Raw genomic sequence first — 12,843 nt, forward strand, 5'->3', positions numbered from 1 at the left:
GAAGGCAAGCAATTTGATATAGGTTAAACATGTGCAGTTATGCTATTTGTCATGTAAAAGAAAAAAATAAGAAAAAATTTTAAAACAAAAAAGATGCTTCGATCTGCATTCAGACTCCATCAGTTCTTTCTCTAGACGTAGATAGCTTTTTTTATTATAAGCCCTTCAGAATTGGCTTGAATCATTGTAGTGCTGGTAATAGCTAAATCATTCATAGTTGATCATCGCACAATACTGCTATTATTGTGTACAGTGTTCTCCTGGTTCTGCTTATGTCACCTTGCATCAGTTCATGTAAGTTCAGGTTTTTCAAATCTAAATCTAATGGTTTTGTGCCCTTTCACAAGAATGAATTTAAGCGTTCCTTCTACGGCATGGTTTCAGGGAACGTTTTTCCTGATGTTGCTCCTCGTTGAATCCCTTATCTTCCTTGAGGCCCAGTTTAGGTGACCTTGCTTCTGTAAAGTACCAAGGTACCTCTTGATACCACAGCCCCACGAATGGTTGCCAAGCAGCCTCTGTTTAAAGGCCTTTAAACCCCAAAAAGTAAACTCCCCTTGCTTTCATATTGCAGTAGCCTGCCTGAATACAATAGTAAACCAACAGTAAAGAGATACCTCAGACAAACAAATCTAAGAACTTTAGCCTGGGCAGAATCTGAAGCTGGGACCAAAATAGAACTCAGATGGCAGCATGTGATTGCTCACTCACCCTGTCCCAAAGATCCAGCACCATCAGGACCTGGTAGCAGCTGCTACTAAAAATAGAAAGGAAGAAGAAGCAGCCTCTCAGTTGGAGCAACACCGCAGAGCTATTCCCTCCATACTGGTGGGCACCCAGGAGTGTCATGAAGTCTTTGAGGTTTGCGAGTGCAGAGGCCCTGGTGTCCAATGCCCAGGTGACCAGGGAGAGTCTGCAAAGTGTGGCGTATAACCTCTATCCCCTTTTGTTTAAAGCCAGCTACTTGCTAGAACAAGGAGAAGTGATTCACGACCTGTTGGAAAACTGGCCACTAGCAGAATTCAACCTCGGAAACCTGTTGGGGCCAACAGCAGACTACCCAGAAGACCTCAGCACTCGGGCCTGCAAGATCTGCCTGGAAGCCTGTCTGGTGGGGCTGAAAGACTATGTGCTGAATGACTCCCCGACTTACACCAAAAGGTTGAGAGCAGTTGATCTCACAGGCATCCAAGATGTGGAAGTTCAGCTATGCAAATGCCAAACGTCTCTGGGGAGGTGGGGCAGGACAGGCCTCCTAGCCAGACTCTGCTTTGATCTGCTGATAGAACTGCAGAGGCGACCATTCAACCCAAGCATCTTGGACATCAGCATTGATGTTTTCATCAACTTCTTCGTCACAGAGGGCAACTATGAGTGTGCGCTGCAGGCCCTGATGGTGAGATGCCACTCCCCACTGAAGGTACACTGTGTGGCCTTCCGTGCTGACAGTTTGGGCCTGAAGAAACTCTTCTATATGCTGCGCCTGGTGGAGCCTGACTCTCTGGAGAAGCTGGAGCTTGTCCATAATGTGCACATAGAGATGGAGCACCTACAGGTGTTACTCAACCACCTGGACTTCCCCCGACTGGTCTCACTCACATTGCCTGCAAGAGCTTTCAACGTGCGTCGGCTCCAGGGAGAAGATGAGTCAATTCTCACCACTATTGGGGAGAAACTGAGCCAGATGTCCCAGCTCAGGGAGCTGAGCCTCGCCTTTTCCATCCTGACAGGGAGAACTCGGAAGCTGCTCAGGTGAGCTACTGATGCTAGCAGGTTTTATAACCTGGGAAGGTCAGGTTATAGAAAAATGACTAGACATCCACAATTTAAAAGGTAATGGGAAAGACCACTAACCAAAATGATAATTTCCTAGTCAAGCAACATGATTCAAGTATCATTATCTCCCATGCAGGTATACAGCTCAGAGGAGTCTGGGGCAGGGGAGATGAGGTAGAAATAAGGGATAATTTTGGTATTGTGGGCATATTTTAGCTCAAAGGCAGATCAGTGTATCCCAGCATGAAGAAAGTCTGAGAGAATGGGAGCTTTTGTTTCTATCAGGAAACCACCCAGACAATGTTACCTGAGATTGGCACTAAGGCCTAGGAGGCTTCTCCTTGGCATCTATAGCCCTCTCTTTTTTAAAATATCTTCAAGCTTTTGGGCCAAGTTCAGAATTTCATAGTTTTTGAGTCAGATACATCCCAACCACATTGCCAAGTCTAAATCCAAGCAAAAACCAGAGGCAGAGGCAACAGCAGCTGAAGCAGGTCAGAGCAGTAAGCTCCCTCCCTCCCTCTGAGGAAGGGACAGCAGAAGAGGTCAAGAAGTCACCCATAGCAAACAGGGACCATGGTGGAGATGCAGTGATTTCCTTTGGAATCCTGGGCCAAGTGATGTCACTGGGCACGCCTTAGTCTTTTATTCAGGCAGTCGCACTCATAATCTCTCAGACTGAGCAAGTAAAAGATGTTCCATTTTCTAGCCTAGTGGAAAACAGGCTGAAGAAAGCATTGTGGTAGGCTGGGAAATCTCAGGTGAGATTGAACAATTCTAAGCTACTTCCATCTCCTAAATAGAGGAAAAACTAAAGCAGGGGAGTGTGATGGCTAGTGGCTCTAATTCTCTATATGATGGTGTTTTAGGTGCATTCTTTGCTAGGTATTATAAATCCTTGCTAAGAGTTGTGCCTCAATCATCAATCAATCTAATCAGTAAAGAAAAATGAGAGGTTAATAGATGCAAGTTTGTGAAGTGATTGATGTCCTACTAGGCATTTCACTGGTCTTGTTCACCCTGCTGTTGTAAAGAGTTCCCCATGTATTCACTGCATATTTCTATTGTTTGCCTTAAAAACTCAAGTTGCAATTCTGTCCCCCAAAGCAGAGTGCTTTGGGCTCTAAGTCCAAGTATACAAAATCAGTTATGAGGCTTAGTGAGAAAATAAAGATAATAGATAACTTCATGCAGAAATGTCTGCAACCCCTGTCCATTGCAAGTTTGGTGTGAATAAATCAATAATTCTTATGGTACAACACCTTCACATTGCTATCTGATACAATGGAAGGTAAAATTCAGGTTAAAAAATGTCATGGTTTTAAGAATTTTATTTGCTGGACAGTATTTATAGTACTATAGATTTCTTGGGTTACAAAAACTGAATATTGTCTGAAATCAATGTTTTTTTTAATTGAGATGTTAGCAAAAAGATCACAGAATTCTAAGGAATTAGTGAGAAAAAATGCTTTGTATGTTATCAACTTTACTTTGTGTAAAAATGTTTTTAAAAATGGAGGATCAAATAATGTTAAAATTGTTTCATTTTATGGGTTATTTCATGGTTACTGTGTTGATAAAAGTGCACATTATCAGCATTAATGATTTGTTATAAAGAATTGTATGCAGGAAAGTGTATTTTCAGCAATTTCTGGTGAAAGATTAGGTTTTAGTGGTCGAGGAAAAATAACACACTATTTTCCAAAGGTTCAATGTATCAACATTTGTGGCTTTTACTTTTGCATCTTTTTCTAGGAATGTTACCCCTGTGAAAGAAGAGAATTGACTATATGTGCTATGTGCCAGGCACTATGTTAGGCACTAGATATAGAAATGCAATGAATGAAACAAAGTAAGTTAAATACAAGATGGTTTTGGAGGGACCAAAATACCATTTGAGAGGATCAGGAAAGATTTCATGCAATAGATGAAGTCTGAACTGCATCTTAAAACCAGAGAAGGATTCTGAGTAGTCCAGATAAAGAGTGTTTGCATTCCAGGCATGGGGGAAGACCAGTCCTAAGGCATGGAGACAGAGATAGAGTTGTATGTGAGTAACAGAGAGAAGACTGGCTTGGCTTAGTTGAGGAGTGAGGGAGAATGAGTACTGTCCAATGAAACTAAGGAGACAGTTTGGAGCTTTAAAATAGAAAAAGAGAAACTTATGTTTTATCCTAGAGGGAACCAGTGGAGTTCATTGAGTAGAAGCGAATGACATGGTCAGATAAGCACTTTAGGAAAATCACTTTCACAGAGATGGAGAAGGAAACGGCAAACCAGCATCTCTGCCAAGAAAACCCCAAATGGGTCACGAAGAGTCAGACATACGACTGAAAATACTGAACAATTGACTTGCCCACGGTCACACTGCTAGTAAGTATCTGAAGTCGTATTTGAACTCAGGTCTTTCTGACTCCAGACCCAATGCTCTATCCACTGAGCAACCTAGCTGCCTCTAAACACATGAATACAAGATGGTTAATTTCTAAAATTACCAAAGTCAACAAGAGTTAGCACATAGAGCAAATTTATAAAAATATTGATAAACAGAAAGAACACTGAACTTGAAATCAGAACACTTGGCTTTGATACCTGGCTCTTCTACTTATTACCCATGAGACATTGAAAAAAATCATTTCCCCTCTCTTGATTTCGGTTTCTTTATTTATATGTGTATATATATATATATGTATATGTATATACATATATATACACACATATATATTATATATATATATGATGAGTATGACAACCCTCATACCACTCCCTCAAAGATTCCTTCAAGCTCCAACATGCTGTGTTTCTATGAACTGAATTCTATTTTCAATCTCTGAAGCTAATAAGCTTGAAGATATATTTTCTTTTTTAATACATTTTATTTTGTAAAATATTTCCCAATTACATGTAAACAAATTTTAACATTCTTTTTTTAAATTTTGAGTTCCAAATTCTCTCCTACTCTCTCACCCTTTCCCCCTCATTAAGAAGGCAAGCACTTTTATATCAATTATACATGAGAATTCATGCAAAACATATTTCCATATTAGTCATGTTGCAAAAAAAAAGACAAAAAAGTATGCTTCAATCTGCATTCAGATTTCAACGGTTCTCTCTCTGGAGGTAGACGGTATTTTTTGTCATAAGAGCTGGAATTGTCTTGGAACACTGCCTTGTTCAGAGCGTTTCTTTCACAGCTGATCATCTTTCCAATATTTCGGTTACTGTGTATGTTTTTCTGGTTCTACTCACTTTGCTTTACGTCAGTTCATGTAAGTCTTCCCAGGTGGAGATGTATATTCTTAAAGATGTATTCAACCTGGTTGAGTCATTAGTAGTCATGGCATGATTCTCTATCACAAATTTCTATCGTTCTCCTGACAGAATTCTGACAAACTTCACAGCATCAGCAATGCTCAAAACACCATCAAAATAAATAATAACAACTGTGGTAAGACCTGATAGATGACTAGATGTTCTTTTTCTCATCAAATCAGACTATTAGGCAGTTGTCCCCACTATTCCTTTTCCTTGACAAGTCCCAGTTTCTATTAGACCTTTCATCCTGTTTTCTCATACTCTAAGTTAACACCTTTTCAATGACCATTCAAATATTTCTCCTACCTATTTTAGACATCACTCACCTGCCCCCAGCAATGCACTCATCTTAAAAACACTCGTTAGGCAAAAGAGGGTCTTTAAAACACTATGTAGTTTCATAGATCTGGAGCTAAAAGGGGTCTTGGAGACCACCTGGTTTGACCTCTTTAATTTTTCTGATAAGGAAATTGAGGTCCAAAGAGATTGGTTAACTGACCAATGCCTATGATTACTGTATCGGAGTATACCATTCTGCACCAGTGATCCTTTCTCCCCCCAAACAACCCACTAAATGTTAAGTGTTATCAACAGACTATCCTTTCCTTAATTCTACAGATCCAGACATTGAAAGGAAGATAAGATACGGTAAGGGAAATTATTTGAAAAGGATAATACAGAGAAAGAAAATAAAACATCATGTCATCTTAGCACATTTCTGGTGGTTTGTGTAGTGAAAATAACAAAAATATACCTCTCCACCTTTTGGCATTATGAATTTTTTTTTCCTTTCCTTTTTGGGGCAAAATTTGGGATCACTAGAATATGTAACTCACATAGGGAGTGGCCTCTGCCTGAGAAACTTTTCTGACCCCTCTGCCAAAGCCATGGATTTCTCTCTTTCATTTAACATGTGTTGGGTTTCTGATACAGTGGGCCAAAGGCTAACAGCTCAAATGTTCCTTTCCAGAATTGCTCCAAAAGATGCCATCCTTACCCAACACTGCTTTGCATGTAGATAAATCCTGATTGCCAAGGTGTGGTCTAAAATTAACCAACAAAGGGATATATTGAGCACTGCGTGCATTCTTGACCTCTGTGCTCATTTCAAATTAGCCCCCTTATAGTTAACATTACTAGACATCATTACAAAAAAAAGTTTTCTCCACTCAGCTAATAGCCCAGTTCTCTGTTGTGGTACGGAGGTAATTCTATGGTCCTCAAAGGTTATTGCAGGTCCTACCCAGCTAAAAAAGCTTCAAGTTTGGATCTTGGGACAGAATGTGTATGTGTGGTATGTGTGTGTGTGTGTGTGTGTGTGTGTGTGTGTGTGTGTGTGTGTGTGTGTGTATGTGTGTGTGTGTGCACTCCTGAGATATGGATAGGCTGCTGTAAGAAGCTCTGATGAAATCCCAAATCAAAGCAACGAGAACAACACAAACTTTTAAAACAACAACTGCAACTTGGTTTTGAAATTAAATGCCAGCCTAGGATATGGTTACATCTAAATTCAGCTTACAAAGAGAGAACAAGGCACGAGGGTCTGTCACCCTAGGCCAAGTTTAACTTGTTTATTGACATCCACTGAAGGCTCTGAGACTTCCCAGTCACACATATCATTTAAATTAGCATAAATAAATTTATATTCCTTCCTCCCAGGGCACTATCCCCCAATCTTTAATTAGAATATAAGCTTGTTTTGAAGAGGGATTATTTCATTCTTTATACTAATATCCCCATCACCTAGTTCAATATCTGGCTCTTAGTAGATGTGCTTAATAAATGGTTATTGTTGTTTTGGAGACCTTCTGGCTCTTATACTTAGTTTTACAATGTTACAATACATCAACATTTATACATATTATGTGTGTATATTTTGTCTCTGTGTGTGTGTGTGTGTGTGTGTGTGTGTGTGTGTAAGACAGAGACAGAGAAAGAAAGAAAGAAAGAGTGTGCGTATCACCATCATGCTGATGAGCTAGATGAAGTCCATGAAATGCTCTTTAGCTCCTCTCTCTAAACTGACTGCCCCAGCTTGGGTGGCCAGATCCAGTCAAGCTCATCATTACCTGTCAGGTGTATAACTCTCACCAGGGTTCAGAACTCAGGAAAGGAGTGAGGAAGTAAGCAGCAAAGATATACCTAAAAATGCATCAGACTGAAACACTGAGTCAGTAGCATCTATGAGGTAAGAGCAAGAATACTTTCTGGATGCCACAATAACTCACAGTCCCTTGGTCCTGCTGGCACAGGAGGAGTCACAACTGAGAGTAGTCACTGTCACATATCAGGCAGGGTAGGGAAGGAGAAACTCTGGACTTTTGCATGCTCTTTTTTAAGTATTAACTTTCTGTTGTTTCTATTGACTGACCTTGCCAGTTAATAAATATTTATTAATCACCTCCCATGTACCAGGCTCTGTGCTAAGTACTGAACCTTGGTGCCTGTTGTCATTTATAATGACCCCACTTCCTCTAAATTCCTCATCTGCATGCTCTATGAAAATTGAGCCCAAATTCTACAGTTTAAAACAGAGATTTCCTCAATCACTATTGGGAGTTTCAGGGACCATACTCTGCCCTTTTGTTTCCCCACCTCCCTTTCTAGGAAAGCACAGCTCTTTTTTTCAATCTCATGCAACCATAGAGTCTCAGAGCAGGAAGGGATCTTATGTCATCTGGTCCAACCCCTGCCTCAAATATCAATCCCCTCTACACCATTCCCAACTAATGGTCACCTGCCTCCAAGTGAAGATCTCTAAGGGCAAGGAAATCACTGTACAGCTGAATCATCTCAGCCTACAGACCAAAACTTACCTGCCTCTTGTGTTTTGTACTGCCCAAGATTTAAAAGTTCTTTTGCATTTTAAATACCATAAAACTTTATTTTAAAATGCAAAAAACATTCTTAGCTACATAAAAATAGGAAGTGTGCCAGATTTGGCCCATGGACTATAGTTTGCTAACTCATGAAGTCTATTTTTGAATAGCTCAATTTTCAGGAAGTTTTTCAAAATCATGAACTAAAACCTGCTTTTCTATAGCAGTCTCCTATTGCTCCTAGCTCTTGCCTCTGGAGTCAAATAGAACAAATTTAATTTTTCTGTCAAGAAAGCATCCTTTGCTTTTTTTAACCCATTTTTATTTTCTTCTCCACGGTAACTACGATCAGGAAAATGTGCTAGGTGTAGTATATCTGTATTTTTGTCAAGGCTTTTTTGACAAAGTCTCTCATGATATCCTTGTGGACAGAATGAAAAGATAAGAACCTATTGATAAAGGTCCTCTGGAGCTCAGTAGATTTTCAATGAGTCCAGTGACCAAATAAAAGGAGTAATGATTAATGGATCAATGTTGGCCTGAGGGGAAGCCTCAGTGATGGCACAGATCTGTCTTGATCCCTAGTCTCTTAAGCATTTTCATCAATGACTTAGAGGAAGACAAACCATTGCTTATATAGGATACAACACTAGAAGGAATAGCTAAAATACTAAATGACAAAATTGGCATCCAAAATTGGAGATGAAATGAGTAAGATGAAATATAATAGGAATAAATGTGAAGTCCTGTCTTTGAGCTACAAACAAAAACAAAAACAAAAAACCAAGCCAAAACAAAACAATTGTACCAATATCAGATGGGGGAAACAAATGTTCATATAAATAAAAGATTTGAGGCTTTTCATGGACTGCAAGCTTACTGGAATTAAACAAATGGTCTAATTGTCAAAAAGACAAGTATGATCTTGGTATGTATCAGAAGAAGAAAGACAGGCCTATAATGAGGGAGATTATAGCACTGTTGGTACTCTGCTCTAATTAGAACACATCAGGAATGTTGTAGACTGATCTGGGCACCACATTTTAAGAAGGATATTGATAAAAAGTAGTGTATCCAGAGGGTAACCAAGAAAGTGAAACTATGCCAGATGGGAGATGGTTAGCCTAAAGAAGACTTAAGAAGGACATTATGAATGCCTTTCAAGTATTTAAAGAAGAGGGATTAATTTTGTTTTCCTTGATGCTAGCGGATAGTGCTAAAAGAAGTGAGGAAAAACTTTGGAGAGATAAATTACATTTCTCTCTCCAAATAGATAAATTACATAAATTATACATAATGTATAAATTACATTAGCACGACATTGGGAAGACCCTACTACCAATTAGAACAAGCCCAAAATAGAATGACTCCCCTGGGAATTTGTGGGATCCCATCACTGGAGTTTTTCCAGGAGATGCCTAAATACAGAGGCTCTTGTAGAAGGAATACATGGTTTAGCTTAGGGCTTCAAGCAGATGACCTTTGAGGGTTCTTCCAGCTTTGAGACTGTCTGAATATTTTACATTTTTTTCCTTGCCCTAGAAAGGTGGAGCAGCACAATGAGTAGAGAGACCTGGCCTCATGACTAGAAAGAGGGGTGGCTAGGTGATACAGTGGATAGAGCATCAGCCCTAGAGTCAGGAGGACCTGAGTTCAAATCCTACCTCAAACACTTACTAGTTGTGTGTGACTCTGGGCAAGTCACTCAAACCCAACTGCCTCAAAAAAAAAAAAAAAGAGGCTAAGAAGACTAGGAGTTAAAATCCTGCCTCTGATACATATTGACCTTAGAATAGTCACTATAGAGTTCTTAAAGTTCCTCATATAGGAGGAAGGGCTTCCATTGATAGGAAGTATTCCAAGTAGAGGTCATCACTCTGAAACTTTTAGAAGTAGATTCCTATTTTTGTTTATTTCTCTCAACTGCTTTCCTTTGCTTTTTTCACTGCAGTCCGTTGAAAACTCCCCTGAGAACTCTGGACCTGTCTAACTGTTCTCTGAACTATGCAGACATGGCCTACTTAGCAAATTGCCTCCATGCACCTCATCTTGAAGTGCTCGACCTCAGTGGACACAACGTGATCAACCTATACCCATCAACCTTCTTCAAACTGCTCAGTCAAGCCTCCTGTACTCTGAAGGTTTTGATCTTGGAAGAATGCAACATTGAGGACAGAAACCTTAACATGATGATTGTGGGCTTGACCCCCTGCAGGAAACTGCAAGCCTTCAAATTTCTTGGGAACCCACTTTCCTCACAAGCACTGAAATGTCTGTTCAATGTTTTTTGTCAGCTCCCCAAGATGAAATCCATTGAATTCCCAGTGCCGAGGGACTGCTATCCAGATGGAGTCAACTACCCATTGGATGATGCCACCCTCTCCAAATTTGATCACCAGAAATATGAGAAGATTACAGAAGAACTTCATACAATTCTACTTCAGGCCAATCGGGAAGACATCAAGGCTTCTACACCTCTCTTTGGAAGCTATGACCCAGACATCCAAGAAACAAGCAATGAGCTTGGAGCCTTCTTGCTTCAGTCTTTCAGAGATGCTCTAGAAAACTTTACCACAGCACTAAAAAAAATGAATTAAGTGCCTTAAAAGAAGTCCATGAAACTTTATCACAGTGAAATGCTCTTGCATCAACTTTCCTTGTCCTTCTGGAGATTAGTCCTGGGTTGGGAATGGAACCAAGATGAAGCATCATTATCGTTATCATGACCACTAGCATCTTCACTATTACCACCATTATCAAGCATTCATTACATGTCTGTTTATGCATGGCACTGGGCTAGGCACCATATAAAGCAGAATACCTAGTACTGTTCCTGCCCTCTTGGAGTCCACATTCGAAATACACTTGAATGCTAATTCTTTTTATTCTTCACAGTCGGTTCTGAGAGTCTGGATTAAAGGTAACAAGAAGAAAGGAAAATCCCTGAAATCTCCAGAGAAGTTGCTTTGCAGTCCAGCACATTCTGAAGAAAAGATGCTCTGAAGGACTGCTTACAGACAAAGCAAACTTCCTTGGTGCTGGGTGTGGGAAAAAACACACCCTAGAAATGAGGAAAGGCAGTAGGTGATTGAAGGGGAGTAGAGATTGTAGCAGACACCAAGCCAATAGGGATGGAATGAGATAGGGTGAGAAGGAAATCAGTGATAAAAAATTAAGGAGACAGAAATACAAGAAAATACAAGGAGTGAGTTCATTAAGCTAAGGAATTAAGCTAAGGAACAGAAAGAGGAAAGATGAGAAAAGCAAACCAGACTTTCATACTTATCAACAAATTCTCTATAGAACTGGTTCTCAAGATATGATCTATAGAAGGTTTGCAAGTCCTCCAAAAGGTTCATAAGTATGTTTTTCCAGTAGTCATGCAGTACTTTTACAGTACAATATGACAGTATTTATACTTTTATTTCTAAACTGAATTAATACTCTACTAGTGCTGTCACTTATTGTTCTCTTAAAACACAGTGGTACGAATTTGCTTGTTTATGTGTTTGTTTTGAATTTGCAGTGATTAGAAGCAGGAACAGAGTCAGTAGTCCAAAGAGAGAGAATGCAACTCAGTTTAAGGAAAAACTGCTCTACAATTAGAATCATCTAATACTGGAACAGGCTACCTTGTTTGGAAGGGAAGGGGGATGGGAGATGGGGGAGGGGATAAGAGGTTCCCCCTCATGGAAAATCTTCAAGCATAGATGACCATTTTTCAGGAATGTTGGGATTCATGATCAGGAACAGGTTGGACTACATGGCCTCTAAGATCCCTTTCACCTCTGAGATTCTGTAATACTGACCGATACTTCTGATACTTCTATATTCCAACACTTGTAATTAGCCGAGGCATCCAAAACTGCTCTTTGAAAACCACACCTTAAAATCTGAGATCTTCCCTGGGTTTTAGAGCTCCAGAAAATCCCTTTCATCTGAGCATTTCTAGGATTCATTTGAGAAGCCTCAAACTCTAGAGCAGTTGGTTCCAATCAGGGGGACTACATCAGTTTCAAGTAGACCCAGCCCATTCACCACTACCATGCATCACCACCACCAAGTCCTAGCTCAGTTATTTGTTACACGTGCTTAGATTTTTCAGTATTTTCTGCATGCAAAGAACAGTATGCTGAGGTGAAGTGAAATGTGTCCATAGTATATTATTTAGATCATGTGAACTTAACAGGGAGGGTATATGATCATCACATGGAAAAAAATAGCAAGTTTTCCCATGAACTCATATCACAAGGATTTGTATTAAGGTCTGAATAACAAAAATAACCTGTTTGGAAATAAACCATGTGTGCTTTGATACCATGTGTATTTTTTCTTTATTTTAGTATAATTCAGAATGAAAGATATCTGAAGTTCTGAAATTTTATTTGTTTGTGTATTTACTTTCGTATGACCAGAAAGCCATCCATATTTCAGGTAAAGGTTAGGTCAGATCACCTGTAAGGTCTTATCCAACTCTGAGATTTTAGGGTCCTATTATTTGCTAGATCAATTGCCTGTTGTCCCAATGATTAATTCCTGGAGTTCTAAGTATTGATTTGAGGACCCCATGCAAAAAGAGAACTAGGGTAAACAACTCAAAATGGATCCTCAAATCAACTTTTTGAGTCATGATATGGGACTAGAAGAAGAAGTAATTAAGACAGTTGAGTGGGATGGAGGATAGTTCACCATTAGTGTGTCACAAATGTTACTAGCAATAGTAGCTTTCTATTTTTACTAAACCTTCTAGCAAAGTGTATGCATTAAACTGTCACCCTCTAAATGTCAGTACCCTGGGGCAGAGTCTAAGTCCCTCTTTCCAGTAAGTGTCTTTGTTCTGACTTTCTAGAATCACATCACTTTGGTTCGATTTTTTTTTCAAACACTTTCTCTCCAATATAATGTTTGTTTTCCAAATGTGTTGATGCTCTTG

At 39.6% G+C, this 12,843-nt stretch overlaps 1 protein-coding gene across 1 annotated transcript; it reads left to right on the plus strand.

The window, feature by feature from the left end:
• Positions 1 to 746: 746 nt before the first annotated feature.
• Positions 747 to 10,597, plus strand: LRRC14B (leucine rich repeat containing 14B). The gene is made up of 2 exons (XM_072605295.1): positions 747 to 1,752; positions 9,862 to 10,597. Exons 1-2 carry the CDS (start codon positions 848 to 850, stop codon positions 10,505 to 10,507), a joined length of 1,551 nt encoding a protein of 516 aa, XP_072461396.1. The 5' UTR covers positions 747 to 847; the 3' UTR covers positions 10,508 to 10,597.
• Positions 10,598 to 12,843: the final 2,246 nt, after the last annotated feature.

This window comes from Notamacropus eugenii, chromosome 4, assembly GCF_028372415.1.
Source record: "Notamacropus eugenii isolate mMacEug1 chromosome 4, mMacEug1.pri_v2, whole genome shotgun sequence".
Classification (NCBI taxonomy): domain Eukaryota; kingdom Metazoa; phylum Chordata; class Mammalia; order Diprotodontia; family Macropodidae; genus Notamacropus; species Notamacropus eugenii.

Coding starts and splice junctions, on each gene's coding strand:
- LRRC14B (XM_072605295.1), top strand. CDS start 848: ATGAAGTCTTTGAGGTTTGCGAGTGCAGAGGCCCTGGTGTCCAATGCC. Junction 1,753..9,861: donor AGAACTCGGAAGCTGCTCAG/GTGAGCTACTGA, acceptor TTTTCACTGCAG/TCCGTTGAAAACTCCCCTGA.